This window comes from Bos indicus, chromosome 10 (assembly GCF_029378745.1).
Source record: "Bos indicus isolate NIAB-ARS_2022 breed Sahiwal x Tharparkar chromosome 10, NIAB-ARS_B.indTharparkar_mat_pri_1.0, whole genome shotgun sequence".
In the NCBI taxonomy this organism is placed as follows: Eukaryota; Metazoa; Chordata; class Mammalia; order Artiodactyla; family Bovidae; genus Bos; species Bos indicus.
In genome coordinates, this window is record NC_091769.1 from 22342075 (window position 1) to 22370056 (window position 27982).

Below are 27982 nucleotides of genomic sequence, written 5' to 3' on the forward strand. Positions count from 1 at the left end.
GTTGACTTGGTCTAGGTTATTTTTGTGTAAACCAGATCTGTCATAAATACATGGTAGAATGAGGTGTGGTATCAGAGAACACAAGTAGAGCAGAGAGTTGGAGTTTTGAAGGTGACAACTCTTCTTTCTTTCTTCCATTGAAGGTGTATAATCTGGACAGCTCCCATCATAGTCCACAGAACTGGTGCATCCCAACCTTTGTCCTGGAGCTTCGTAACCCAAACCTCAGGTAGAATTTAAGATTCAGCACTGCAACTTTAAAACAGTGGTATGTGTAGAGCCCAACCTTCTTCCCTTGTGCTTCCTGTTTGGCTTCCCCTGGGCTTCCTTGGGCTTCCCTTGTGGCTCAGCTGGTAAAGAATCCACCTGCAATGCGGGAGACCTGGGTTCTATCCCTGGGTTGGGAAGATCCCCTGGAGAAGAGAAAGGCTACCCACTCCAGTGTTCTGGCCTAGAGAATTCCATGGACAGTCCATGGGATCCCAAAGAGTCAGACATGACTGAGCGACTTTCACTCACTTCACATCCTTCTTCCAATAGCAAATTACAGTGATGAAGTAGGTGGACCTGGATTTAGGTAGAAACTTCCAATCTTTCTGAATCAGACTATTTCTTTAATAGTCACAGTATCAGTGGAATTCAAGCTTGATCCCCAAAAGATATGCTTTACACGTCTTCTCCCTTCAGAACATGCAAAATGCTGCTCTGGAAACAGATCTCTGAGAAAATGCCCATCAGTGGCACAAGGTGGTGCTGTCTAGACTTGGAGGGGTAGGGGTAGGATTGAGATGCAAAAAACCAGAGTAGGAAGGGACCATGTTGCATCGCTTCCCTGTTGAGATGTAAACGATCTGGGAACCATCATTGCTGGAAGGTGTAAAGCTCAGGATGAAGGAGACTGGGAGGATTTCAAAGAGGAAAGTTTGAATTTATCAAGTGGAAGCCCAATGGTCAATATTAGGGAAAGATATTGAGAAGTAAATGCCACAGAAGACACTGCGAGAAATTGACCATGAACAAATGACATGGAGGGGATGTTTATGGTGACTATTTGTCCAGAGATTTCCAAGCTTGAGCTCCTTGCTCCTGGAAGGTGCCCGGGATAACAGAAGAATGGAAGAGGAAGTCCCTCCATAGAGGTGTGTGACAAAAATTAATAATTTCACTTGTATGTTGACCTTATAATGGAAATACAAAAGCACAGGACAGCCTTTTGGCTGTTGGCTTCAGAAAAGAAATACTAGAAAATAAAAATAAGCCAGAATATTTATAGAAAAAGAGGAAATTCCGTGCTTATCGAATGGTCAGATTTTATATAGTTTGGAACTTGCTATTTTCCATCAGAAAGTTGATAACAACATTTCAGTGAACTTGGATCTGGATGCCTCATGTGGAATAAAAGTGGCAGCTGCTCTTTTGTGTGAGTTCAATAGGGAGACACAGGGGACGACTGGTCTGATCCCTGATTCTGCTGTTTAGCAGGGCTTCTGGCTCAGAAACACATTGAAATGTCTTGCGTTCTTCAGGTCTTTTGTTTTCAAATGCTGTTCAGGGCTGTTATTACACCTGAAGATATTACTTTTCTCACCTTGTGTACGTATGATGTCAGACACCCTGTACTGACACAGATGACTAATTTACAAGCATTACCTAAGTCTAATTAATATCAGTACCTGAAGTAGTTTATAAAGATTGGATTCTGAGGCTATAATTTAGGAATATAGACTTTCGGTCTTTTTCTTACTGGCTCCCAATATAACCAGATAATTCTCTGTCTGGTTTCTTGAGGGCCAAGTTATTTTTTTGCAGAACCATTCTTAGCCATTCTTTAACCATTTTTAAAACCTAGGGGAGTGTAAGACTACAGAGAAGCCACAGCCCAAAGCCCAGGCTGCTGACTTGAGCACAGATGGGAGAATGTTAACGGCCAAGAAATATGAGGTCTTTGGCTCTTTTCCCAGAACTGCCAGGCTAAGACCTTGGCAGAGACCCAACAGGAAACTGAACTCCATTTGCATATCCTTTTATACATGGGAGATTAAAAGCTTCAACCTTGAGTGATCACAGTTTTTGAAAAATCCCGATGAGGCATTAAAGAGGAGGAGGAGTGTCCCAAGGGAGGTGAGCTGGAGGCAAAGTAAGGTAGGTCTGAGGTTAGCACTGACTTTCAATCCCCTTTGATTAACCATGAGTGTATTTTGTTTAGTTCTTTTTCTGATTTTATCCTTATCGAATCACATAAAGGAATCAGCCAGGCAGGAATCTGGGCATCACAATCTTGGGAATCTATGAAATGTGATTCCCTTTGTCCCACAGCTGCTTCCTTCTCTTTCTTGTTGGACTGAGACCCACAGCTTGTTAGTGCTGAAGCAGGCATGTTGTTGTTTGGTCGCGAAGTCGTGTCTGACTCTTTGTGACCCTTTGTACTGCAGCCTGCCAGGCTCCTTTGTCCATGGAATTCTCCAGGCAAGAATACTGGAGTGGGTAGCTATTTTTACTCCGGGGAATCTTCCCAACCTAGGGATCGAACTCGAGTCTCCTGCACTGGCAGGTGGATTCTTTACCTCTGAGCCACCAGGGAAACCCTAAGGAAGCGTAGCGATCAGCTAATATAACCTATTGTACAGATGACAATCTGAGGCTCAAAGAGTTTGAGTGACTTATGTCAAGTCACAGAATAAGAAGTGAAGTTCTGACTCCCCCTCTCCCATACTTTTGTCAACAGGCTGCCAGTTCCTCTTAGCAGGTGGAAGTTTCCTCAGATCTCAGCTTCTTTCCCTCAAGGGATTTGGCACAGATAATACCCTTCACTGTCTTCTACCAACAGAACAAGCATTTCTGGCAAAACAGTAGCTCTGATTCCCTGACTTTTCTTCCTAATTCGCCTGCATAAGCTCTCTAGTTTTTTTTTTTTTTTTTAAATGGACAAAGCCAAAGTACTGAAATGAGGATTTACCTTTGGGATTTACCTATGGGATTTATTTAGGGAACTTGAGTTTCTTGGCCAAGTGCTATGGTGAACTAAGTCTAGGAAGAAGGCATGAGTAACATGAGGATGGACAAATGTCACCCCTCACAGGTTAGTAACTAAACGTAACAGGTTCTTTTATAAGGATGAAGAAAGATCTCTGCATTCCTAATAAGGTACGTCAATCAAATATCCTAAGACTGGGAAGGCCCTGCAGGAAATATCCTCAAAGCTCGAAGGCTGAGCTTTCTGAAAGTTGAGATTCCCTGGTCCAGCTATTTTCCTAGACATGTGAACCATGTCTATTGGAAGAGTTTGACATCAAAAATTCATTCTCCTTGTCACTTTTGCTAAATCTGGGACTGGCCTGGGCCACCTTCATCTGGTTCAGACAGAGGGCAATGAAGACACAGTATGTTACTGGGGACCTAGACCTTCCAGTACTGGACTCATCTTTGAGACATTCACTATCATCAATGATGACAGTGTTCATCAATGCAAGAATGTGGAGAAGTTGTGTGGAAAGAACATTCCCGATGAGATATTTTTATGAAAAACATGCTGGCAGCACCTTTGCACTTTTTGGTTTGAAAAAGTCTTACTGATTATTATCAACGTTTCTTCCCATTTTAGATCTTTATTCTCTCTTCTGAGTAAAAACCACCCTCCTTCAGACCACTAAGAGCTGAGTGTTGGGACTTCCCTGGTGGTTCAGTGGTTAAGACCTTGCCCTTCAACGCAGGGGATGTGGATTCAATCCCGGGTGGGGGAGGTAAGATCCCACATGCCTTGTGACCAAAAAACCAAAACATAAAACAGAAGCAATATTGTCACAAATTCAACAAAAACTTTAAAAATGGTCCACATTAAAAAAAAAGAGAGAATAGGAGTCAAGGGTATAGAATATTAGCATAATTGAGCACATTTGATGTGCTAATCACCCAGGAGTGCCAGGTGACTTCTAGCAATTATTTTATTTAATCTTTGTAATAACTCTGTGAAATAGGTATTATTATCTCTGTTTTATCTTTGAGGAAACAGAGGTTTAAGAAGTTGGGCAACCTTGTTCAAGGTCCCACAGTAAATGAGGAGCTATGATTCTTCCTTACTTTTGTCTGATTCCACCATCCATGCTCTTTTTACAATTCAAAGAACTCATGTATAAAAACACATATGCAGCTTATAGACTAAATTTTTTAGACCAAATATTTAAACTTGGTCATATCAAGATAGGTAAAAAGACCTTAGCAACGTGAGGGACCATTTTCAGGTGATTGCTTTTAAGTTCAACACATTTTAATATTTTTGTGAACGATGAGCATATTTATTCTTGTATAATCACTTTTGTTATCTGCACTATATTGACACCTATTTAAGAGAGGAAAATACGCCTACTTAAACTGTGCCAGGAAACTTTCTGTTAACACGATAAGGATGTTTTCACAGATCTGAAATGTGGGAAGGATTATAGAATGTGTTTATCTGAAACTCAGAAAATCCCACTCTCATCTTTCTTTCCCTTTGGTATAATTATATGTTTTGCTCTTTCTGTCTCTTTCCTCCAATGTTCTAGAAGTCAAGGGCTAATAAAAACAGCCATGCCGCATGGTCAGCTTCACGTGAGAGGCAGATATGAGTTTAACTTTCTGGCCACCTGTCACCATTCAGAACAGCCCTCTGGCCAACAGGACTTCTGAAAGGGTCATTCAGGGCTGGTTCCTTAGGGTACCAACACATCTCTTCTCACACTTTGGCCCAGCCACCTCTGGATGCAGTAAGTTGGAAGATGAAAAGATTGGGAAAGTTCAAAATAGCAAAGCAAAGAAACCATTTCAAATGAAATAACAGAGGACCAAGTATGATTAAGATGGAGGTGTAGGTCTGGGACAGTGAGATCTAGCTGGAGAAAGATCACTGATCTTAGATGCAGATTCTCCTTTTATTCTGCTTACTAGAGAGATTTCAACCCCCTTCAGTTTCTCTGTGGTTCGTAGTGGTGAAAGCCCAATAATACTCAGCCTCTGGTTTCAGTTTTTTTCATTTGTATATATAAATGATTGTTGATGTTATTCCTAGTGAGAATAAATCTTCCCTCCATGGAAAATTTGAAATGCTTAACCTTAGTCCGGAGGGACTAATTTTAGAAAGAAAATTCATGCAGTCTTTCTAGAACTTGATGGTAGTAGTTCACCCAGAAGAGTGAACTGCTGTGAGTGACCTACTGGGAAGTTCAATCCAGAGGCATTGCGGATGATCCTTAGGGAGTCCCCAGCGCTTCTTATGGTCCCCGCAGATGATTCAGTGACTGGACCTCTGGAAAAGAGGGAACCCTGATAAGAATTGTGAGAGACAGACGTGATACTCTCTGCAAAAGGATGATTCATGCATTATCATGGCGGAATATCACAAAGAGGGTCAGTCCAGATAGATACCACACGCTGGAAACTGAGGGTGGAAAAGTGCTTTCAAACATACCACTGAGGCTATCAGTCTTCTTGGTTGCAGAATGTAAGGATAGTATCATGGGGAACCCAAAGGAAATAGTTCTTCCCTCCTTGCACAGCTTCCTTTTATAGAATAGAGCCTAATACAGTCAGAAACGACTTTGGGAAGGGATTGGACCCACGCTTTTGCCCACAGACATGATTTAAAAGGTTTAATAAGCTCCAGAAAATGGAGCCTCTTGGGTTGCATGGCACAATATCTTTGGAGGCAGCTACTTGGGCTTGCGTCCAAGCTCAGCCACTCACCAGTTGATGTTGGGCAATGCCTTACTCTGGCCTTGCTTCCATGTTTTCCCCTACTTACACATAGAAAAGTACTCCTTGACTGTAGGCCATCAATGAATATTGTTATTGGTACCTCTTTACAACTATTGATGATTTTCATTTTAAGGAGATTTTTCACTTTTAACTTCTTTTTGCTGAAATTTCCAAATGTTTTCTCTTTTTCTTGGCTCATAGGAAGACTGATCACAGCAGCATAGAGGGTGAGAAGGGGAAGGGACCTCAGGTTGTCTCCGTTCCGGCTTCCTTGCCTTGTGCATGAGCCTGGGGATGGGTGTAGGTTCTCACAGGGCAAAAGTAGATTTTGAACACACATTCCACTCTGGTGGGTTTCTTTTCCATTGTGTAATAACTCTTCAAAGGCTTCAATTCAATGCTGTTTAATTTCTCCAAGACTTCAGTTCAGTTCAGTTGCTCAGTCGTGTCCGACTCTTTGTGACCCCATGAATCGCAGCATGCCAGGCCTCCCTGTCCATCACCAATTCCCGGAGTTCACTCAGACTCACGTCCATTGAGTCAGTGATGCCATCCAGCCATCTCATCCTCTGCCATCCCCTTCTCCTCCTGCCCCCAATCCCTCCCAGCATCAGGGTCTTTTCCAATGAGTCAACTCTTCACATGAGGTAGCCAAAGTATTGGAGTTTCAGCCTTAGCATCATTCCTTCCAAAGAAATCCCAAGGCTGATCTCCTTCAGAATGGACTGGTTGGATCTCCTTGCAGTCCAAGGGACTCTCAAGAGTCTTCTCCAACACCACAGTTCAAAAGCATCAATTCTTCAGTACTCAGCTTTCTTCACAGTCCAATTCTCACATCCATACATGACCACTGGAAAAACCATAGCCTTGACTAGATGGACCTTTGTTGGCAAAGTAATGTCTCTGCTTTTCAATATGCTATCTAGGTTGGTCATGACTTTTCTTCCAAGGAGTAAGCGTCTTTTAATTTCATGGCTGCAGTCAACATCTGCAGTGATTTTGGAGCCCAGAAAAATAAAGTCTGCCACTGTTTGCACTGTTTCCCCATCTATTTCCCATGAAGTGATGGGACCGGATGCCATGATCTTCGTTTTCTGAATGTTGAGCTTTAAGCCAACTTTTTCACTCTCCACTTTCACTTTCATCAAGAGGCTTTTTAGTTCTTCTTCACTTTCTGCCATAAGGGTGGTATCATCTGCATATCTGAGGTTATTGATATTTCTCCCAGCAGTCAGGCTAATTCAGAAACCTGTCAGGCCAGTGACCTGTGGGAAGACCTGATCAGTGCTGAGTATAATAACACTGCCATTCTTATAATCTTATAGCACCTCATTAGCTTTCTTTTTCTTAACAGCATTGTCATATGGTGGACTTGTGTTTGTTTTGAAAAAGAAAGAAGGGGAAATTTTTGTCTCTGAATGGAAGGCGGGCTCAGGCCATTGATCCACCCACTCCTCAGTAGACAGGATCAGAGGCACTGCTGTGGGGACAAAGATCAGGAAGTGAGGAGAAGGGTCCCTGATGAGTGGGGTTTACTTAGGCTGAGAAGATAGAGCGGGAGACCAGCCTTTCATATTTATACTGAATACATGTTATGAACTTGGAATGGCACTAAGCTCCCCAAGGAATGCAAAATGCCTAGGACAGCGTTTGAGATTTCATGGAGTCTCTTTAGAAAGGGGTAGAAAGCGAGAGTGGAAGTGTAGTGGACCTTCTGGAGTTCTTTGAGGCTCTGGACTCCCACAACACCCATGAGACATCTTATTCTTCCAGATCAACTTGGCTAGGAGGAGATTTTCCAGCTGACCAGAGTGGAGAATAGCATAGCAGGGATGTGGGCTGAAAATACAGTGGTGATAGGGTGCTTTCCTGTGACAACCAGGTAAGGGAGTGGTGGGAGGCGTTCATGATCAGGGGTTGGAAGCCCTGCTGTCTTTTGACTTTTCTACCAGCTGGCTGTGGGCTGTAGAGAAAGTCAATTTCTCCATTTCTTAGGTCACCTAAGGAGGGGGAAAAATATTACCTGCTCCAGATTCCATTTGTTAATAATGCAATTCTATCATCTTGCTTTTCGTATTCTATGTTTTGACCTTTCAGCACAGCTTCCTCCCCACTGGTACTAATTCATGGAAATACAGCACATTGGTTTTTAAAAATGGAAGTCTGAATGCTTGGTGACAGAGCTTACAGCAAGAGAAGAAAAAACAAACAAACAAACAAAACCAAAAAACTGTTGCCTGTTCCTCCAAGTTACAGAAAAACTGGTACTATTATGCATCATAAAACTGGCCGTTAAAATGTTATTTCTAACAGAAAATTCTGGAAAACACCCAGACTCTAAATATATCTTACTGCTCATCCCAGACCTTTGCTGAAATGTAAGCTTCTTCTTGTAGCCTTTCTTGATCAGCTGATTTAAAAAATTTGCCTCCATCAGACCCCTGATTTCCTACTCTCTCTACCTCCCTGCAAGTCTTCTCCATGGTAATCATCACAATTTAACACATATTTTACTTATTTTGTATTTATTTTCACTAAAATAAACTCCCAACCTTCTGTATTCCCAGTGTGTCTAGAAAAGTACCTAGCATATAGTAGCTACTTAATAAATATTTGTTGAATAAATAATGTTATATTTTATGAAAATAGCTTTAATCTCCAAAAGTCTACACTTTGGACTGGTTTCCTTTCTTAATAATTTGTTGTCCTAGTAATGTATTTATACTGACAGTTCTTTTTCTGAAAGTCATAAATTCTCCTGGGGCTTTGTCCTTAAGCCAGAAAATGATCATTAAAGCTTCCCTATTCTCTCACATGTATGCAGGCAATGGAAAGCTTACAGCTACTAGTTTTTTTTTTTTTTTTTGATTTATTTATTTGGCTGCACCGGGTTTGTGGTGCACAGGCTCTCTAGTTGTGGCACTTGGGTTTAGTTGCCCATGTGGGATCTTAGTTCTCTGATCAGGGATCGAAACTGCGTCCTCTGCACTGCAAGGTGTGTTCTTAAACACTGGGCTACTGGGGAAGTCTCTAGATTTCTTATTTAAACACAGAGTTGGAGAGCCTGCCCTATTGAAATGAATAGGAGCTCTCGCATGGTGGCTTGACTTCCTTTAGCAGGTCCTCTTCCTATGGAGCCTGCATGCTGGGTGGAGCACTGCTCCAGGCCAGCTGCGCCTGGGGGCCTCAAGCATCCAGGCTACCTGCCTTCAGAGAGTTTCTCCAGTGTCTGATCTACACAGTCGTGCACTGTTACCACTCATAGTGTATGCATCTGTGCATGTGTGAGTTGCAAAAAACACAGACCCTGAGGGATTCTGCATTCCTGAAGAATTCCAAAATCATTTGATGGTGGTGGTGGTAGGGGGAGAGGGAGTTAGGAGTTGTTCTTTCCAGTGTCTTTTGGTTCAGAGGTGGCATGCTCCAGCAGTCTGTTTAGAGAGAAAGTCTGCAAAATTCCTCTGGGAAATAATGTAGAAATGTTCAAGCTTCTCCCCAGCAGTTCAAGACTTGGGGCTTGGGGCCTTAGGACTAAAAAGAGAGAAAACATGGTGAAAGGAGAAAGCCTGCCATTCCCTGTCCTCACCCTCCCATTTGATTCAGATCATGGTGGGATGTCCAAGGAATGTAGGAGCATTGATGTCTGCTCTCCAAGAGTCAGTTATTTGGTGTTCTAGAGTGCTCTATTATCTACTCTTTAGAAAATCTTGTTAGCAGATAGATGAGGGTTGGATAAAGCATTTCTGAGGGCAAAGTTATCACCAGTCTTGTGCACTATTGCATTCCCAACATGCAGCAGTGCAGGATACATGCTGCTCATTCATTGCATATTTCACTCACTCATTCATTCAACACATGTACTGCATGCCCATTTCGTGCCAGATTTATTCCAAGTGCTAGACACAGTGAGCAAAACAGGCAAAATCCCTGTGTTCCAGTGGAGAGCTAAACAACAAATAAATAAGCAAGTAAAATATACAGCACATCAAATAGTAATAAATACTACGGAGAAAAATTAGGCAGAGAGGAGAGACGGTATTTGCTAGAGGAAGAATAAAGCACTCTGACCCCAAAATATTAGAGATGTTATTACCCCATGATTTCAATTTATACTTGGAGGCAAGATGTTGAATTGAGAAGTAGGAAAGCAGCCTCAATTCCAGTTTCTTTCACCTTGTTGATATGGAGAGTTTATTAGTCAGCACTTTCTGTCTGAGGTGCTGCAGGGGGCTAAGACCCTACCTAAAGTGAAGTTTGGTTTGAACTCAGTTCTCTTCTTTGCACGGTGGCTCCCTCACCTTAATTCACTGCAGCACTTTCTGGTGTCAGTTTGCTCATTTTGAATGCAGGGAGTTGTGGATGATAGATCTTGAGCCCTTTTGCTACTGCTATGTAAGTGACAATAAGTCAGTGAAAATGGAAGAGATGAACTCAGACACTCTGTCTCAGGGTGCAGATGTACATGGATGGTAAAGTTAACAAGTCTATCGATCTGCCAGGGACCCACAGAATTTCTCTAGCTCTCATCACATCGGCCCCAGACTCCTGTAGCTGCCATACCAGACAGTCTCTTTGAAGGCAAGGAGAAGGCCGTGAACGCATCAGCACCAGAGAGACTCTCAGTTTAGTTCAGCCGCTCAGTTGTGTCTGACTCTTTGTGATCCCATGGACTGCAGCATGCCAGGCCTCCCTGTCCATCACCAACTACCGGAGCTTGCTCAAACTCATGTCCATAGAGTTGGTTATGGCATCCAACCATCTCATCCTCTGTCGTCCCCTTCTCCTGCCTTCAATCTTTCCCAGCATCAGGGTATTTTCCAGTGAGTCAGTTCTTCTCATCAGGTGGCCAAAGTATTGGAGTTTCAGCTTCAGCATCAGTCCTTCCAATGAATATTCAGGACTGATTTCATTTAGGATTGACTGGCTTGATCTCCTTGTACTTCAAAGGACTCTCAAGAGTCTTTTCCAAGACCACAGTTCAAAAGCATCAATTCTTCAGCGCTCAGTTCTCAGGGAATTTGACTCTCAGGGAATTCTATAAGACACTGCCGCTGCTAGGCATCAGAAAGGAGGAAAATGTGGGTCTGTTTTCCATGCTGTGGCCTGGGAAACAAGCTGTTGACCTAGGGGTGGGCTCAGGAGTGAAAGTGGGAGGGGGCTGGGTAGCAGTTGTCCTCTCAGTCACGGGAGTGAGGCATTTTGTGAGAACAACGTGGAAGCTGAAATTGCAACTGGTGTTTTCAAGCAAGGGAGGGAAAAGTGGAGGAGGAAGGAGTCAGGAGGAGGAAGGAGAAGGAGCCCACTTCCATGCCCTCTCCCCAGAACTGGCCAAGGAGTCAAGGACAACCTCTGCATCACACCGATGACTAGACTTCACACACTTGTTCCCAGTTGTTCTCTAATTCAGACTGTATTATAGGTGATGGATTTCTTTAGTGTATCCCGTGGCTCCTAGCCTAGTGCCTGGGCCACTTGCCTTTACTCGGACCCAGATCCCTGCTCTGCTTCAGGAAACTTAGGTAAGCTACCCAGGCTCTCTGAGGATCAGTATCTCCATCTGTGACACAAAGCTGACAATAAAGACCTGTGGGGCTGTTATAAGGATTAAGTGAGTTCACACTTGAAAGTGGTTGCATCTTGGCACTCCATCATTTAGTTTATTTCTTCTCAGTTATTCCACTTTATCGTTGGGGCTTTCTTATGTTAGTCGCTCAGTCGTGTCCAACTCTTTGTGACCCCATGAACTATATCCCGTCAGGCTCCTCTGTCCATGGAATTCTCCAGGCAAGAATACAAGAGTGTGTGATTCCCTTCTCCAAGGGATCTTCCTGACTCAGGGATCGAATACAGGTCTCCCACATTGCAGGCAGAGTCTGTGCTGTCTGGGTCACCAGGGAAGCCTTTTTTCTTATGTTAAGTAAATTTAGGGAATAACTACTAACGTTCAATGCAATTTACTTCTTCTTATTTGTTTTTTATAACACTGTGAAGATGGAACTCATAATTTCTGAAAATGTGACTTTTCTTACTAGGTTTCAAAGATGAAGAGGTACAGATGATTTTAGAAGACACTGAAGCTTGTGTCAGGATCACAAAACCTCAGAGTTAGAAAACATTGAGAAGTCATCTGGGACCCCTGCTGCGTTGTCCTAGTTTCTTGACAGAGGGTCACGAAGCGTTGGTTGGAACGGGTCTGGTGGCAAGGGCACAGCCCTGTTGTTCCTTATTTCTGACACATCCTGGGGGCGGCATCCTCCATGGACTACCTCCTCCCAACGTCCTGAATCACGTACTGTGTCCTCCAGCTCCAGAGCCTGAAATTGTCACCCTTCCTTACTGGCAGGAGTATCCTGAGCAAGTGTTTTAGCTATTCTGTGCCTTAGTGTCCTCATTGGTGAAACGGGGATAATAATAGAAAATGCATCATAGGATTGTTGAGAGAATTAACTCACGTAACTCATGTAAAGTGTTCGGAACAGTACAGTAAGCACAGAATAGATATTAATCATTATCACAGAGAACACACAGCTATACAAATTTGTACACATATTTTCTTTCCTCCTTCTCATCAAACACATTCTTCCAGTCTCTTTCAGAAGGACCCACTGGTTCTCTTGATAGAAATACATCTTGCAGGTCTTATAAAACCATCGCTCCCAAACTTTGACAATATCTACATAACTAGCTTCCAAATGTCATCTCTATATATGTACATGTATAATATATGTGTGTGTGTGTGTGTATATGTATGTATATGTGTGTGTGTGTGTGTGTGCTCAGTCACTCAGTTGTGTCCTACTCTTTGCGATCCCAAGGACTGCAGCCTGCCAGGCTCCTCTGTCCATGGGATGCTCCAGGCAAGAACACTGGAGTGGATTGCCAAGTTCTCCTACAGGGGATCGTCCTGACCCAGGGATCGAACCCGTGTCACTTATGTTTCCTGCATTGGCAGGCAGGTTCTTTATCACTGCTGCTGCTGCTGCTGCTAAGTCGCTTCAGTCGTGTCTGACTCTGTGTGACCCCAAAGATGGCAGCCCATCAGGCTCCCCCGTCCCTGGGATTCTCCAGGCAAGAACACTGGAGTGGGTTGCCATTTCCTCCTCCACACCCTACTAGGGATTGCCTATCTGAGCACCACGGGAGCTCGTGGGCAGGATATGAGCCACTGAACCTGAAGGAAAGGCATGGATGTCAGCCTTCTCTGGCCTCCGTTTATTAATCTATTTCTTCGAGAGAAAGTCATGATCTTGTTGAAGATGCTGTTCCACTTAGATTTCTGTGTTTTTTGAGTTGCTTAGAAGTGAGCCTGCAGCAGGGTGGTAATCAGTGGCACAGTAGTAAAATCCTTCATCTCTCTCTGATGCCTTCAGGACCTCCAGCACAGCCTGGTTGGTTAAATTAACAATTTTACCTCGGAAGTTGTCCTTAAACCCGGGGCCATATAAACCCCATTCTTGGTATATGAAAGTCATTGTGTTACCCGGGGTCTTCCTGTACCAGAAAATATAGTATTTACTGATGAAAGTTGCTCCTTTCATGGAGCAGCTGAGGGTGGCAGATTTCCCCACAACCACAGTCTTTTCTTGGTCTTGAGGCACCAACACGACAGCTGACATGACTCCTAGAGAAAAGACACAAGATAGGCTCAGTGAAGACTGGGGCTAAGATCATTGAGTAAGGGGTGATATGTTCGAGGGCCTGGCCCTGGCAGCCTTGATGCCTCACTGAGTCTTGCTCAGTTAAGTTTCCAGGATCTGCCTTACCTGCCCAGAAGAGGGTGAGGTGGATGAAAGAGCAGACCCTCTGCATGTCTCGCTTGGGGACAGCTCTGCCTCCTGACTCGTCCTTGCCTGGTCCCTCCTCTGAGTCAACACCTTCTCTGTGACACGTTTCTGCCTGAGGAAACCAGCCCCTGGCAGCTGTTCTGTTACGTAAGAGAGATTTTGCCAATCACAGAAAGCATGTGGAGCCTGCTGCCTGTTAATGAGATGACAATGCCCTTCAACGCTACCCACCCTAGAAATTAAGTTTGACGTTGTCACTCCATTTTCATGTTAGAGGTGTATGTTGTGTGCTCTGTGGTGCTGCTAAGAGTTAGGAGCAATAAGAATTATTGACATGTACAGTCATAATCATAAGAATTATCAAATAAGGAGGTTGATAGTGTGTTCACAAGGACTGTGGGTGTTGTAATGATTGTTGTGTTTACTGCCAACTCCCTCCAGGCAAAGTTGGATAAGGGTGACTCACCCAAGTATAAAAGAGCAATCCAATGTAAAAAACTTAGAAACCACCACTACCTCCCTGTTTATGACAGCTAAATTTAGATGTACTTCAGAAGAGAGGTGTATTTGAATGCTTGGGACCTGCACTTTGGGTTTCAAGGTTAATGCTCTAACTACCGCACAATTGCACTCATCTCACACGCTAGTAAAGTAATGCTCAAAATTCTCCAAGCCAGGCTTCCGCAATACGTGAACCGTGAACTTCCAGATGTTCAAGCTGGTTTTAGAAAAGGCAGAGGAACAAGAGACCAAATTGCTAACATCCGCTGGATCATGGAAAAAGCAAGAGAGTTCCAGAAAAACATCTATTTCTGCTTTATTGACTATGCCAAAGCCTTTGACTGTGTGGATCACAGTAAACTGTGGAAAATTCTGAAAGAGATGGGAATACCAGACCACCTGACTTGTCTCTTGAGAAACCTATATGCAGGTCAGGAAGCAACAGTTAGAACTGGACATGGAACAACAGACTAGTTCCAAATAGGAAAAGGAGCACATCAAGGCTGTATATTGTCACCCTGCTTATTTAACTTATATACAGAGTACATCATGAGAAACACTGGACTGGAAGAAACACAAGCTGGAATCAAGATTGCCGGGAGAAATATCAATAACCTCAGATATGCAGATGACACCACCCTTATGGCAGAAAGTGAAGAAGAACTAAAAAGCCTCTTGATGAAAGTGAAAGTGGAGAGTGAAAAAGTTGGTTTAAAGCTCAACATTCAGAAAACGAAGATCATGGCATCTGGTCCCATCACTTCATGGGAAATAGATGGGGAAACAGTGGAAACAGTGTCAGACTTCATTTTTTGGGGGCTCCAAAATCACAGCAGATGGTGACTGCAGCCGTGAAATTAAAAAACGCTTACTCCTTGGAAGAAAAGTCATGACCAACCTAGATAGCATATTCAAAAGCAGAGACATTACTTTGCCAACAAAGGTCCATCTAGTCAAGGCTATGGTTTTTCCAGTGGTCATGTATGGATGTGAAAATTGGACTGTGAAGAAAGCTGAGCGCCGAAGAATTGATGCTTTTGAACTGTGGTGTTGCAGAAGAGCCTTGAGAGTCCCTTGGACTGCAAGGAGATCCAACCAGTCCATTCTGAAGGAGATCAGCCCTGGGATTTCTTTGGAAGGAATGATGCTAAAGCTGAAACTCCAATAGTTTGGCCACCTCATTTGAAGAGTTGACTCATTGGAAAAGACTCTGATGCTGGGAGGGATTGGGGGCAGGAGGAGAAAGGGACGACAGAGGATGAGATGGCTGGATGGCATCACTGACTCAATGGACGTGAGTCTGAGTGAACTCCGGGAGTTGGTGATGGACAGGGAGGCCTGGCATGCTGCGATTCATGGGGTTGCAGAGAGTCAGACACGACTGAGCGACTGAACTCAACTGAACTGAACTGAATCTATGAGATATTGAAATTAAACAGGCAAATTAGTAATGGAAACTAGAAAGTGCAGCTGAATCTGGGAAGAGGATCACTTGGTCTACAAAAAGGTGTCCAATATCTGAGGATGGGTGCAAGTGGAGCAGAGACCCACCTGAGGTTTCTTGTTTTCCCCAGTGTAACTGGGACCAGATTGCCCTGAGCATTCAGGTGGAAGCAAGCTCAAATTTGCTTGACCTCATGGCAGTTGCTCTTCTTCCTCTTGTCATCTCATTTATCCAACAGCCCATCTCACCCAGCATTTCTAGAGGACCATGAGCAAGTACTGAAGGTGGGCACGATTTCTGACACTACAAACGGCAATATCTGTACCCATAGGATGTGTACGTGTTCTCTAGTTTGTTGCAAAGGGCAACTTTCTGGGCTTACATACCTGATCTTTTTATATCAGGTTGCTTGGCTCTTGGCACATCCTATAAATCTAGTCATTGTTACTATGAGCCAGACCTTGAGGATTCAGTAATGAACGACAGATATGGTCTCTTCCCTCACGGAGTTTAGTTTCTAGCATGAGCCCCAGTCACTGCTTACTGATTTGCATAACGAATTTCTCCAGTGCTGCAGACTGACAAGGACCTTGCAGATGCAGGGTTTTGAGAGCATGTTACAGGGGCCAGGATCTGGTCCGGAGGTCAGGGAAGGCTTTCTTGAAGAAGTGACTTTGCAGTTGAGACTCAAAAGCAGAAGTTACCCAGGAGTGCTGGATAGTGTCTGTTTGTCCCTCCAGATCACTCTATTTCCTCCCCTAGGACAGGGGCCCCCAACCTCCAGGCTGCAGACCAGTACCTCCTGTCAGATCAGCTGCAGCTTTAGATTAGAAATAAAGGGCACAATAGATAGAATGTGCTTGAATCATCCTGACACCATGCCCCACCTCCGGGTCCATGGAAAAATCGTCTTCCACAAAACCGGACCCTGGTGCAAAAACGTTTGGGGACCACTGCTCCAGGAGGCTGACCTCAATGGAAACATCCACCTGGGTCCCTTGCTCGCTGACATCTTGTTCATTTTGGCCAATGGGAGGCACCATCAGGAGATTGGAGAGAAGGAGAAAGGTGAGTTTTTACTCCAGGCTACTTCCTGTTGGCTGTGCCTTGCTAGTTTCTGCTTTCCTCCACCGGACGCTGCAGGTTTTGGTAAAGGCTCTTGTGCTTCATACTTTAGGCCTAGGGCAGCAGCTGTTTCTCTGTTGCCAAACCGAGATGTTTCACTATCTTTTTCTGGGTTTCCCATAACCCAGCAGTATTAATCTCTTATGGCTGTCTTAACAAAGTACCACAAACTGGATGGCTTAAAACAGCAGGTTTATTGCCTCACAGTTCTAGGGGCTAGAAGTCTGAAATCAAGGTGTCAACAGGACCATGCTCACTCTGAAACCTTTAGCAGGATCCTTCCTTGCTTCTTCCTAGAAGCTGCTGGTTTGCTGGCAGTCCTGGGTGTTCTTTGGCTTGGCTGGCCTTTGCTGTTTTGTGGTGTTTGCTTAGCGTCTCTGTCTTTACAGGGCTTTCTTACAAATTCATCAGTCATGTTGGATTAGAGGCCCACCCTACTCCAGTCTGACCTCATCTTAACTAATTACATCAATTGCAAAGATGCTATTTCCATATAAGGTCACTTTCTATGCTATTGGGGGTTAGGACTTGAACATATTTTTCTTGAGGGATGCAATTCCATTCTTAACACCGGCCCACAAATGTCCTTTTCATTAGAGTCTCCCTAATCACCACTTTGACAGTGCCCTCTCTCTCCTGCTGGGACTCTGCTTGATATACCAAGTACAGGGGGCCTGTGAAGGGGAAGAACTTTCTGTAGGAAAAGGACATATTTTTAAAAGGCCCTGAGGCAGGAGGAAGTGCTGTAGGCTTAAAGTTGCATTAACATCAAAAGAACAGTTAGCAGGACTCAAATAAGCCTATCTTCTTAGATAATTATTGTTGAATTCTCCAAAATCATTCAGGAAGTCATTCTGAACAATTCCAAGATAGTGCTTATGTTTATGACTGTGATTTCTGTCTGCCACAGGTTAGAAGTAATTTTAAGAGTTTTATGCTGATGGACAAAGACAACCTTCTTCTGGGCCTGATGAAGATAGAGTCTGCCTGAACAATAAATCAAAGCCAGAGGTAGAAGACAGCAGTGGGGAGGGAGCAGGTTTTGTGGGAGTTGGGGCAGAGTGTAGGGGCTTTCCTGGTTGGCCTTGGAATATGGAATGAAGCAGGGCAAAGGCTAATAGAGTTTTGCCAAGAGAACGCACTGGTCATAGCAAACACCGTCTTCCAACAACACAAGAGAAGACTCTACACATGGACATCACCAGATGGTGAACACTAAAATCAGATTGATTATATTCTTTGCAGCCAAAGATGGAGAAGCTCTATACAGTCAGCAAAAACAAGACTGGGATCTGACTGTGGCTCAGATCATAAACTCCTTTTTGCCAAATTCAGACTTAAATTGAAGAAAGTGGGGAAAACAACTAGACCATTCAGGTAAGACCTAAATCAAATTCTTTCTGATTATGCAGTGAAAGTGAAAAATAGATTTAAGGGACTAGATCTGATAGATAGACTGCCTGATGAACTATGGATGGAGGTTCGTGACATTGTACAGGAGACAGGGATCAAGACCATCCCCATGGAAAAGAAATGCAAAAAAGCAAAATGGGGAGGCCTTACAAACAGCTGTGAAAAGAAGAGAATTGAAAAGCAAAGGAGAAAAGGAAAGATATAAGCATCTGAATGCAGAGTTCCAAAGAATAGCAAGAAGAGATAAGAAAGCCTTCCTCAGTGATCAATGCAAAGATATAGAGGAAAACAACAGAATGGGAAAGACTAGAGATCTCTTCAAGAAAATTAGAGATACCAAGGGAACATTCCATGCAGAGATGGGCTCGATAAAGGACAGAAATGGTATGGACCTAACAGAAGCAGAAGATATTAAGAAGAGGTGGCAAGAATACATGGAAAAACTGTACAAAAAAGATCTTTAAGACCAAGATAATCACGGTGGTGTGATCACTCACCTAGACCCAGACATCCTGGAATGTGAAGTCAAGTAGGCCTTAGAAAGCATTACTATGAACAAAGCTAGTGGAGGTGATGGAATTCCAGTTGAGCTATTTCAAATCCTGAAAGATGGTGCTGTGAAAGTGCTGCACTCAATATGCCAGCAAATTTGGAAAACTCAGCAGTGGCCACAGGACTGGAAAAGGTCAGTTTTCATTCCAGTCCCAAAGAAAGGCATTGCCAAAGAATGCTTAAACTACCGCACAATTGCACTCATCTCACACACTAGTGAAGTAATGCTCAAAATTCTCCAAGCCAGGCTTCAGCAGTACGTGAACCCCGAGAACTTCCAGATGTTCAAGCTGGTTTTAGAAAAGGCAGAGGAACGAGAGATCAAATTGCCAACATCCACTGGATCATGGAAAAAGCAAGAGAGTTCCAGAAAAACATCTATTTCTGCTTTATTGACTATGCCAAAGCCTTTGACTGTATGGATCACAATAAACTGTGGAAAATTCTGAAAGAGATGGGAATACCAGACCACCTGACTTGTCTCTTGAGAAACCTATATGCAGATCAGGAAGCAACTGGACATGGAACAACAGACTGGACATGGAAAAACAGACTGGTTCCAAATAGGAAAAGAAGTATGTCAAGGCTGTATATTGTCATCCTGCTTATTCAACTTATATGCAGAGTACATCATGAAAAATGCTGGGCTGGAAGAAGCACAAGCTGGAATCAAGATTGCCAGGAGAAATATCAATAACCTCAGATATGCAGATGACACCACCCTTATGGCAGAAAGTGAAGAGGAACTAAAAAGCCTCTTGATGAAAGTGAAAGTGGAGAGTGAAAAAGTTGGCTTAAAGCTCAACATTCAGAAACGAAGATCATGGCATCCGGTCCCATCACTTCATAGGAAATAGATGGGGAAACAGTGGAAACAGTGGCAGACTTTATTTTTCTGGGCTCCAAAATCACTGCAGATGGTGACTGCAGCCATGAAATTAAAAGACACTTACTCCTTGGAAGAAAAGTTATGACCAACCTAGATAGCATATTGAAAAGCAGAGACATTACTTTGCCAACAAAGGTCCATCTAGTCAAGGCTATGGTTTTTCCAGTGGTCATGTATGGATGTGAGAGTTGGACTGTGAAGAAAGCTGGGTGCTGAGGAATTGATGCTTTTGAACTGTGGTGTTGGAGAAGACTCTTGAGAGTCCCTTGGACTGCAAAGAGATCCAACCAGTCCATTCTGAAGGAGATCAGCCCTGGGATTTCTTTGGAAGGAATGATGCTAAAGCTGAAACTCCAGTACTTTGGCCACCTCATGTGAAGAGTTGACTCATTGGCAAAGACTCTGATGCTGGGAGGGACTGGGGGCAGGAGGAGAAGGGGACGACAGAGGATGAGATGGCTGGATGGCATCACTGACTCGATGGACGTGAGTCTGAGTGAACTCCGGGAGTTGGTGATGGACAGGGAGGCCTGGCGTGCTGCTATTCATGGGGTTGCAAAGAGTCGGACTCGACTGAGTGACTGAACTGAACTGAGACTGTAAAGAATCTGCCCAAAATGCAGGAGACCCTGGTTTGATCCCTGGGTCAGGAAGATCCCCTGGAGAAAGAAAATGGGGCAGGGTGGCTAGGAGACTACTTGGTCAGGAAGAGTCAGGATCTGCTACAGCAGCTTGGCCTGGGCCCATGGCGGGAGCAGGATGGAACTTAAGCAGAAACAGCTTATGCAGGTTGCCTAGGTAGAAGGTAGAAAAGTGTGCCATGGCCCCACCCTTGGATGCCCCCTTCCTCAGGCTTTGAGCAGGCTCTGTTTCTGGTGCTCAGTCATTCTTTCTGTCTCCTGTTCAGCAATTAGGTCACAACTTTCCAGTCCCTGGGGGATGTCTGGCCATTCATGTGACAGGAGAGAGCTCTCAGGAAGAACTTATGTTTCTTCACAATCTGTGAGGAATAAATGAAATTATATTTGCGAACACTTTGCTCATTGCTTGGCTATTTGTTAGTTTCCTTCTTTTTTGACATTTATATAAAAACCAGGACATCTGAGACTTGGACAGTTAGTAGGAGAGACAAGACTATGATGGGATGCTTTATCCATTCTTCCCCATAATCTCCATCGGCCCCCCATTCTTACCATCTTTCTCAGTCTTATGTGCTATGAAAACACCACTTCAAGGCACACTCCTGAGGCATCTTTCTACCAGATCACAGCCCCTCAGCCCCACATTTTTGCCTTTGTATACAGTACTTTGGGTGGCGCTAGCGGTAAAGAACTCACCTGCCAATGCAGGAGACCTAAGAGACGCAGTTTTGATCCCTGGGTCGGGAAGATCCCCTGGAGGAGGGCATGGCAACCCACTCCAGTATTCTTGCCTGGAGAATCCCATGGACAGAGGAGGCTGGTGGGCTACAGTTCACAGGGTCACAAAGAGTTGGACACGACTGAAGGGACTTTGCGTGCAGGCATGTGCAGTTCTTTACGATGTATAAGTGTGGCCTCATTCTTGCTTAGTCTGGTCTTTATCTCCCATGTAATCCCTCCAAAACACCTGTGGGACCCATCAGTTCAGTTCAGTCACTCAGTCATGTTCAACTCTTTGTGATCCCACGGACTGCAACATGACAGGCTTCCTGCCCATCACCAACTCCTGGAGCCTGCTCAAACTTGTGTCCATTGAGTCGATGATGCCATCCAACCATCTCTTCCTCCGTTGACCCCTTCTTCCCCTGCCTTCAATCTTTCCCAGCATGAGGGTCTTTTCCAGTGAGTCAGTTTTTTTGCATCAGGTGGCCAAAGTATTGGAGTTTCGGCTTCAGCATCAGTACTTCCAATGAATATTCAGGGCTGACTTCTTTTCGGATTGACTGGTTTGCTCTCCTTGCAGTCCAGGAGACTCTCAAGAGTCTTCTCCAAGACCATGGTTCAAAAGCATCAGTTCTTTGCCCTCAGCTTTCTTTATAGTCCAACTCTCACATTCATACATGACTACTGGAAAAACCATAGCTTTGACTAGATGGACCTTTGTTGGCAAAGTAATGTCTCTGCTTTTTAATATGCTGCCTAGGTTTGTCATAGCTTTTCTTCCAAGGAGCAAGCATCTTTTAATTTTATGGCTGCAGTTACCATTTTCAGTGATTTTGGAGTACCCCAAAATAAAGTCTGTCACTGTTTCCATTATTTCCCCATCTATTTCCATGAAATGATCAGACTGGATGCCATGATCTTAGTTTTATGAGTATACATCAAGGCTATATTGTCACCCTGCTTATTAAACTTATATGCAGAGTACATCATGAGAAATGCTAGGCTGGATGAAGCACAAGCTAGAGTCAAGATTGCTGGGACAAATATCAATATCCTCAGATATGCAGGTGACACCACCCAGAAAACAAAGAACTAAAAAGCCTCTTGAAAGCCTCTTGATGAAAGCCTTGCAGAAAGCAAAGAACTAAAAAGCCTCTTGATGAAAGTGAAAGAGGAGAATGAAAAAGTTGGCTGAAAACTGAACATTCAGAAAACTAAGATTATGGCATCAGTCCCATTACTTCATGGCAAATAGATGGGGAAATAATGGAAACAGTGGAACCCACACTGGTCCTCAAAAATGCTGACTGAAATGAAATGATTTCTTCTGTTCACAGGATGTCTGACTTGAAAGTGAGTCGCTGTCTACAACACACCAGGGGCACACAGGAACATCAGTAAAGAGAACATTCTCAAGATCATGGCCACAGGAAGGATCTCAGGCCTTGGGATTGTGGCTCTAAAGATAAGCCATATCATTACAAAAAAATCTGCTTCCTTCAGACTTACCAGACAGAGGAAGGTTAAGAAAGGCACTACTGACCTTAATACACAAACTGTGCTTCTGGCTTTTCCATTAGTGCACAGTGGCTGGAGAGTGCTGTGAGGCTGAGGTAGTCAATATTTCATTAAATATTTTCAGGACCAGAGTGCTGCCTGAGGAGTCCCAAGCAAATGAACACAGATGACATAGCAATGGAGAAAGATCTGTTTATTGGCCTCAGTGAAAACAGAAGGAAGAAGGAAAGACTTGAGGGTAATGAGTAGGGACCTTTGCAAGCCTTCTCATCACATTTCAGCCTTCCCTTCCCCATAACCTCAAGCAGAGAGCTGCTTTTCCTGTTCTTCAAGTTGAGTTCTTTAAACTCATACTTCATTTCTTTGAATTTGCACAGACTGCTGTGAGCAGGCAGCTGGGTAAGCCCACCTCTGCTCACACGACCCTCAGACCAAACACCATCTACACAGCAGGCTGGGCAGGGTCCTCGGGAGCCCTTGTTTTCCACAGCCTGCTCTAGTCTCAAGGGGCAGTTGTTCTGTAGTGGAGAGACCACTGGATTTAGACTTGGAGAATCTGGGTTTGCTCCTGACATCACCACTTACTTGTAAGTCACTTAACTTTGCTAAGCTTCAGTTTTCTAGACAGTAAAATGGGGATAATGCTGCCTCATTCAGTCTTAAAATAATATGCATGGGTACACCTTGTGACTGATCTACAGGGAGACCTACCCTTAGATCATTGTGGAAGATGGGAAGAGTAGGCTTTGCTGTAACTTGTGCGGAGCCAGGGGCTTCCCAGGTGGTCCTAGTGGTAAAGAACCCACCTGCCAATGCAGGAGACATAAGAGGCGAAGGTTTTATCCCTGGGCTGGGAAGATCCCCTGGAGGAGAGTGTGGCAACTCACTCCAGTATTCTTGCCTGGAGAATCCCACGGACAAAAGATCCTGGCAGATTACAGTCCATAGGGCTGCACAGAATTGGACACAACTGAAGTGACTTATGGCAGAAAGTGAAGAGGAACTAAAAAGCCTCTTGATGAAAGTGAAAGTGGAGAGTGAAAAAGTTGACTTAAAGCTCAACATTCAGAAAATGAAGATCATGGCATCTGGTCCCATCACTTCATGGGAAATAGATGGGGAAACAGTGGAAACAGTGTCAGACTTTATTTTTGGGGGCTCCAAAATCACTGCAGATGGTGACCGCAGCCGTGAAATTAAAAGACGCTTACTCCTTGGAAGGAAAGTTATGACCAACCTAGACAGCATATTGAAAAGCAGAGACATTACTTTGCCAACAAAGGTCCGTCTGGTCCAGGCTATGGTTTTTCCTGTGGTCATGTATGGATGTGAGAGTTGGACTGTGAAGAAGGCTGAGCGCCAAAGAATTGATGCTTTTGAACCGTGGTGCTGGAGAAGACTCTTGAGAGTCCCTTGGACTGCAAGGAGATCCAACCAGTCCATTCTGAAGGAGATCAGCCCTGGGATTTCTTTGGAAGGAATGATGCTAAAGCTGAAACTCCAATACTTTGGCCACCTCATGTGAAGAGTTGACTCATTGGCAAAGACCCTGATGCTGGGAGGGATTGGGGGCAGGAGGAGAAGGGGACGACAGAGGATGAGATGGCTGGATGGCATCACTGACTTGATGGATGTGAGTCTGAGTGAACTCCGGGAGTTGGTGATGGACAGGGAGGCCTGGCATGCTGCGATTCATGGGGTCACAAAGAGTTGGACACGACTGAGTGACTGAACTGACTGACTGACTGAAGTGACCTAACACGCACGCACACATGCAGAGCCAGAGGAGTTGCACCGTGAGGAGGGCATCCAATAGTAAGTCCCTCCTCTCTCACTGTAGTTTCAAGAATCTCCATGGAGAACTGGCCTCTGCAAGTAAAGTTGTTCTGGATACTGGGGCCACAGAAGTCTCCTCATTGGTATATAAAGTTCAGGGAGCATCTTGGTTCCTCTGACACCAGTATATCATGAAATTATTAATTTCCCTGCCCCTGTCATTTGGCACTGCAAAACATCGCTTTCTCTAAAAGAAACAAACATCTCTTCTTGCTCCAACAAGACATCTGACTTGATTCCTGAAAAACAAAATCAAAGGAAAAGAAGAGAGAGGAGCCCCAGCAGAGCATCAAGGGACTAAAGTATCTGAGTGGGATAACAGAGCCACCTTCCAGTTTCGTCTTCTCATCGTCTCTCCCAGGAGTCATTTCATCAGGGAAGTCATTTTTCCATTCACCCACTTATTGGGCAAACATCCACTGGCTTCTATGGTGGGCTCAGTGCCAGGCCAGGCTCCTTGAGGGTAACAACATTTCGGGCTCTTCAGGGCTCACCTGGCCCAAGAAGAAGCTGCAGATTTGCAGTTCTGAGGCTCCAAGGTGGCTCCTACCCGAGTGGCAGGAGATGTGCTGCGTGACTTCCCCTGAGTTCTGAAGAGTCTGCTTCTGGGACTGTCTCCCCGCCCTTTCTTCCTCATCTCGTCCTCAGTGCCTCTGCCACTCGCCTGCCTGCTCTTGGGCTTGCCTGTGGACAACGAGCAAATGAGCTCGAATCAGCAGATGTTCTTCCCCCAGAGAACAGCTTCACCAGTTTTACAGACAATCTGGGGGCCTTTTCTTTCTGCTGCAAATGGCAGCATCTCCCTCGTAGAGTGAGGCCAATATTTTGGCAGGCCACATGTACTGTTTAGATTCAGACAGCTTTTAATCTTCCTTCGCCCCTAGTTGTGGATGTTCCTTTTATTTTTTGTTGCAGTATATTTATTTTGAATCTTTTATTTATGTACCCGGGGAGCTGCTTCCTAGAAAGGGAGATAGACTTTGCCAAAATGCCCATCTTCCGCAGGACCAGGGCCCATAACTGTCACACAGGATTTAATGGAAAATATGATTGCATTGGATTTAATTTCTAGTAGCAGTTAAGTGTCTCCTGTAGTACTCTGCTCATGTCAAGGGCCCTGTAAGTGTCGATGCTATGCTATACTAGAGACAGCACAGCACAAAATAAGCTTAATGGGAAGATGGAGTAAGTGGAGCGGGCAATGCAAATTAAATGAGAGAGAGCAAAGTTAAAGCATGAAAAAAGGTTTAATGGGGTATTGTAGAATTAGCTATTGAAAGGACAAAGTAGAACAAACTAAAAATAAAGAGGAAATATAACAGCTTAGACAAGAGGAGTATAGAGGCAGAGGAAAACTGGAAAGGTAAGTAGCACAATCACCTCCACCTTGATGAGTGGTTCTCCATCTTGGCCTCACATTGGCATCCTCTGGGAAGTTTTGAAAAATACTGAAGCCTGGGTGCTACCCACAGAGAGTCAGATTTAATTGGTTTGGGATGAGGTCCAGGCATCAGGATATAAAGAAAACTCCCTAGTTAATTCTGATGTACAGCTAGGGTTGAAAACCACTGTGTTAGAGGATCATTTAGTAAAACAAAGAATAGACCTTATAGTGCAGTGAAGGCTTATTATAGTGTTGGCCTCAGGGACAAGCCAAAACCTGTGGCCATATGTCACCTATGACTGGGACAGTCTGTCAGTCTTATCCTTTTCTCCAGGACCAAGAGAGGGCCCTCAATAACTCTCCTCTCTGGTGATGGCTCACTGCCCACCTCCTATGAATCAGAGGGCATGAGGGCCTGTTGAGGTCAGCTTCAGCTGTCTCCCGGTTGCCCTGAACCCTTACAGCAGTGCTGGGCACTAAGTAGGTGTTTAGTAAACAGTTGTTAAGCGCTTTTGTCCGTGTCCTTCTGGGTCCTTCTCTGCCGATTAAAATGAGCGAAGTCTATGATTCTTGGTTCTTCCTCTTAATTCTGCCCTGACTGTCAAGATCTGAATTATACCCTACTTGACCTCCTCCTGAGAGAATGAATTCAGCCAGGAGAGTGTGCTGGCTGCGGACAGCACATCTCTGTGTGTTTGAGGTGGAACGCAGCCCGCAGCTCACCAGACCCACAGGGTAATGGGCTCTTGATGTGTTTCATTGTGTGTTCTCTTTTTCTTCCCTTTCTTCCTCCCACTCTCCCTCCCTCTTTCTTTCCTTGATTCTGTCCTGTAATTCCCAGGCTCACAACAGAGCACAGTCATCCAAGGAGACCTGCCATAAAGAGTGAAAATGTGTGCAGTGCCCTGAAGTGGCCACGTGGTTTTGGAGGGGCTGAATTACCTTCTGCTCTCCTGAAACTGCTGATTTCACAGTGAAGATTGCTGCCACAGCGAGAGCTGTGGGTAGAATGTAAATTTATTGCTGTCTCTGGAACTCCTCTTTCTTTTCCCCTGCCTGCTGGATCACCGTGGGGGTCTGGTGGTCCTCAGGTGGAACATGGAGAGGCCAGAACAGAGCTGTTCATGCTGATAAGAGGCTAATCCTATGCCTTTGTCTATTTATAAAATAGCAAACCCAAAACAATGGTAATTTTGTACTTCCATCCAACAATATCCAATAGAGAGGAAAAAGCTGGAAAAACCTGGATTGGGCCCAGAGGTTATTTGTTTTACAGGCTTGGAATAGAAGCCCTCCCCTCTGCAATATTTCTCTGCACATAAGAAAAAGCACCCCGACTCTCCTCCCCTAAAAGGGAGAAAAATATTTTGCTCAAGGTTCTTATTTGGCAGTAGAACTGGGGAACAAGTCAGAGAGAGGGAGAAGATACATTTTTTTTTTCTCCTTTGGAGATGAGAGCTTATGAGTAGAATGTCTGTGTTTCCATGCCTTTAAGGAGCTCAAATTCTGTAACTTGGGTGCCATGTAGAATTAAGATCTTATACATCTTACATCCTCTAACCTGCCAAGGGGCCCAAGGCAGAGGGCGGTGACAGTACTGGGCGCTCCCAGAACCCCAGGGAAATCCCCTGCCTTACCTTCCACAGGGAAGCAAACCAAACCCTTTATCCTCCAATCAAAGGGAGAGGAAATAGCTGAGGCCTCCCCTGAGGGTGAACGCTTCCCACTCTACTTCAAGCAAGAGATACTGAGATGCCCCTCTTCTCTGGGTTGGGGCTGTGCTGCCAGAGGAGGCGAAATGCCAAGATGGAGAGGCCTCACTTTCTCTTCCTTGGGAGAAGGGTGTGGTGGCCCAGCTGCCAGAACAGCCTGTGGCTCCCACAGCCACCAGCAAACGCTTGTGTCATCCATGCTTTTTCTGATTGGTCTTCCAGCCCCAAAAAAGCTCCAGGGTATCTCCTACCTCTTGGGCTCTGAACTAATGCATCTTTTGCTTAGTTTTATCACAGGTTGGATGGGAATAGGGAATGAGTCTGAAAGAATGCTCAAACACGCTGTCAGCTCTAAAGATATAGAGCTGAGGAAACAATGGAAGAAAAACCTGACACTCTGAGGTGCTTTGGGGAAGGTAGCTGGGTAGATTAAAAAAAGTGGCCAGGAGGTAGCTCTGGGGGCTGGAAAAAGAGACTCTGAAACCAATGAAGTGGGAAAGTTAGTATGTGAGTGGATGTTGGTCTGATAGGAGCTTGGGTTACCATAACGCTTGCCATGTCCCAGGAACGGCACCCACTCTGCATTTGCTTCTGCCCTGTTGCCATACCCTCTGTAACTCTAACATTCTCGTTGGTTATGTGGGGTTTGTGACGAGTCTCTGGGAGAAAGTGGGCGTGGGTATAGGGCCAAGGACTGGGGTAAATACACTGTTACCCATATATCATATTC

The 27982-nt window shown here is 44.5% G+C and overlaps 1 long non-coding RNA gene and 2 gene segments (V, D, J or C); 1 reads left to right on the plus strand and 2 right to left on the minus strand.

Moving 5' to 3' along the window:
• LOC109564835 (T cell receptor delta constant-like) overlaps nucleotides 1-27982 on the minus strand; it is a gene marked incomplete in the record, with an annotated part of 620053 nt that overhangs the window by 114042 nt on the left and 478029 nt on the right.
• Nucleotides 236-27952, plus strand: LOC139185216 (uncharacterized). The gene is made up of 2 exons (XR_011568768.1): nucleotides 236-2142; nucleotides 22140-27952. It is a non-coding gene; the product is annotated as an uncharacterized lncRNA (long non-coding RNA).
• LOC109564213 (T cell receptor delta variable 2-like) lies at nucleotides 9463-13641 on the minus strand. The segment is given in 2 exon segments: nucleotides 9463-13351; nucleotides 13494-13641. Coding segments are annotated over 2 exon segments (399 nt in total).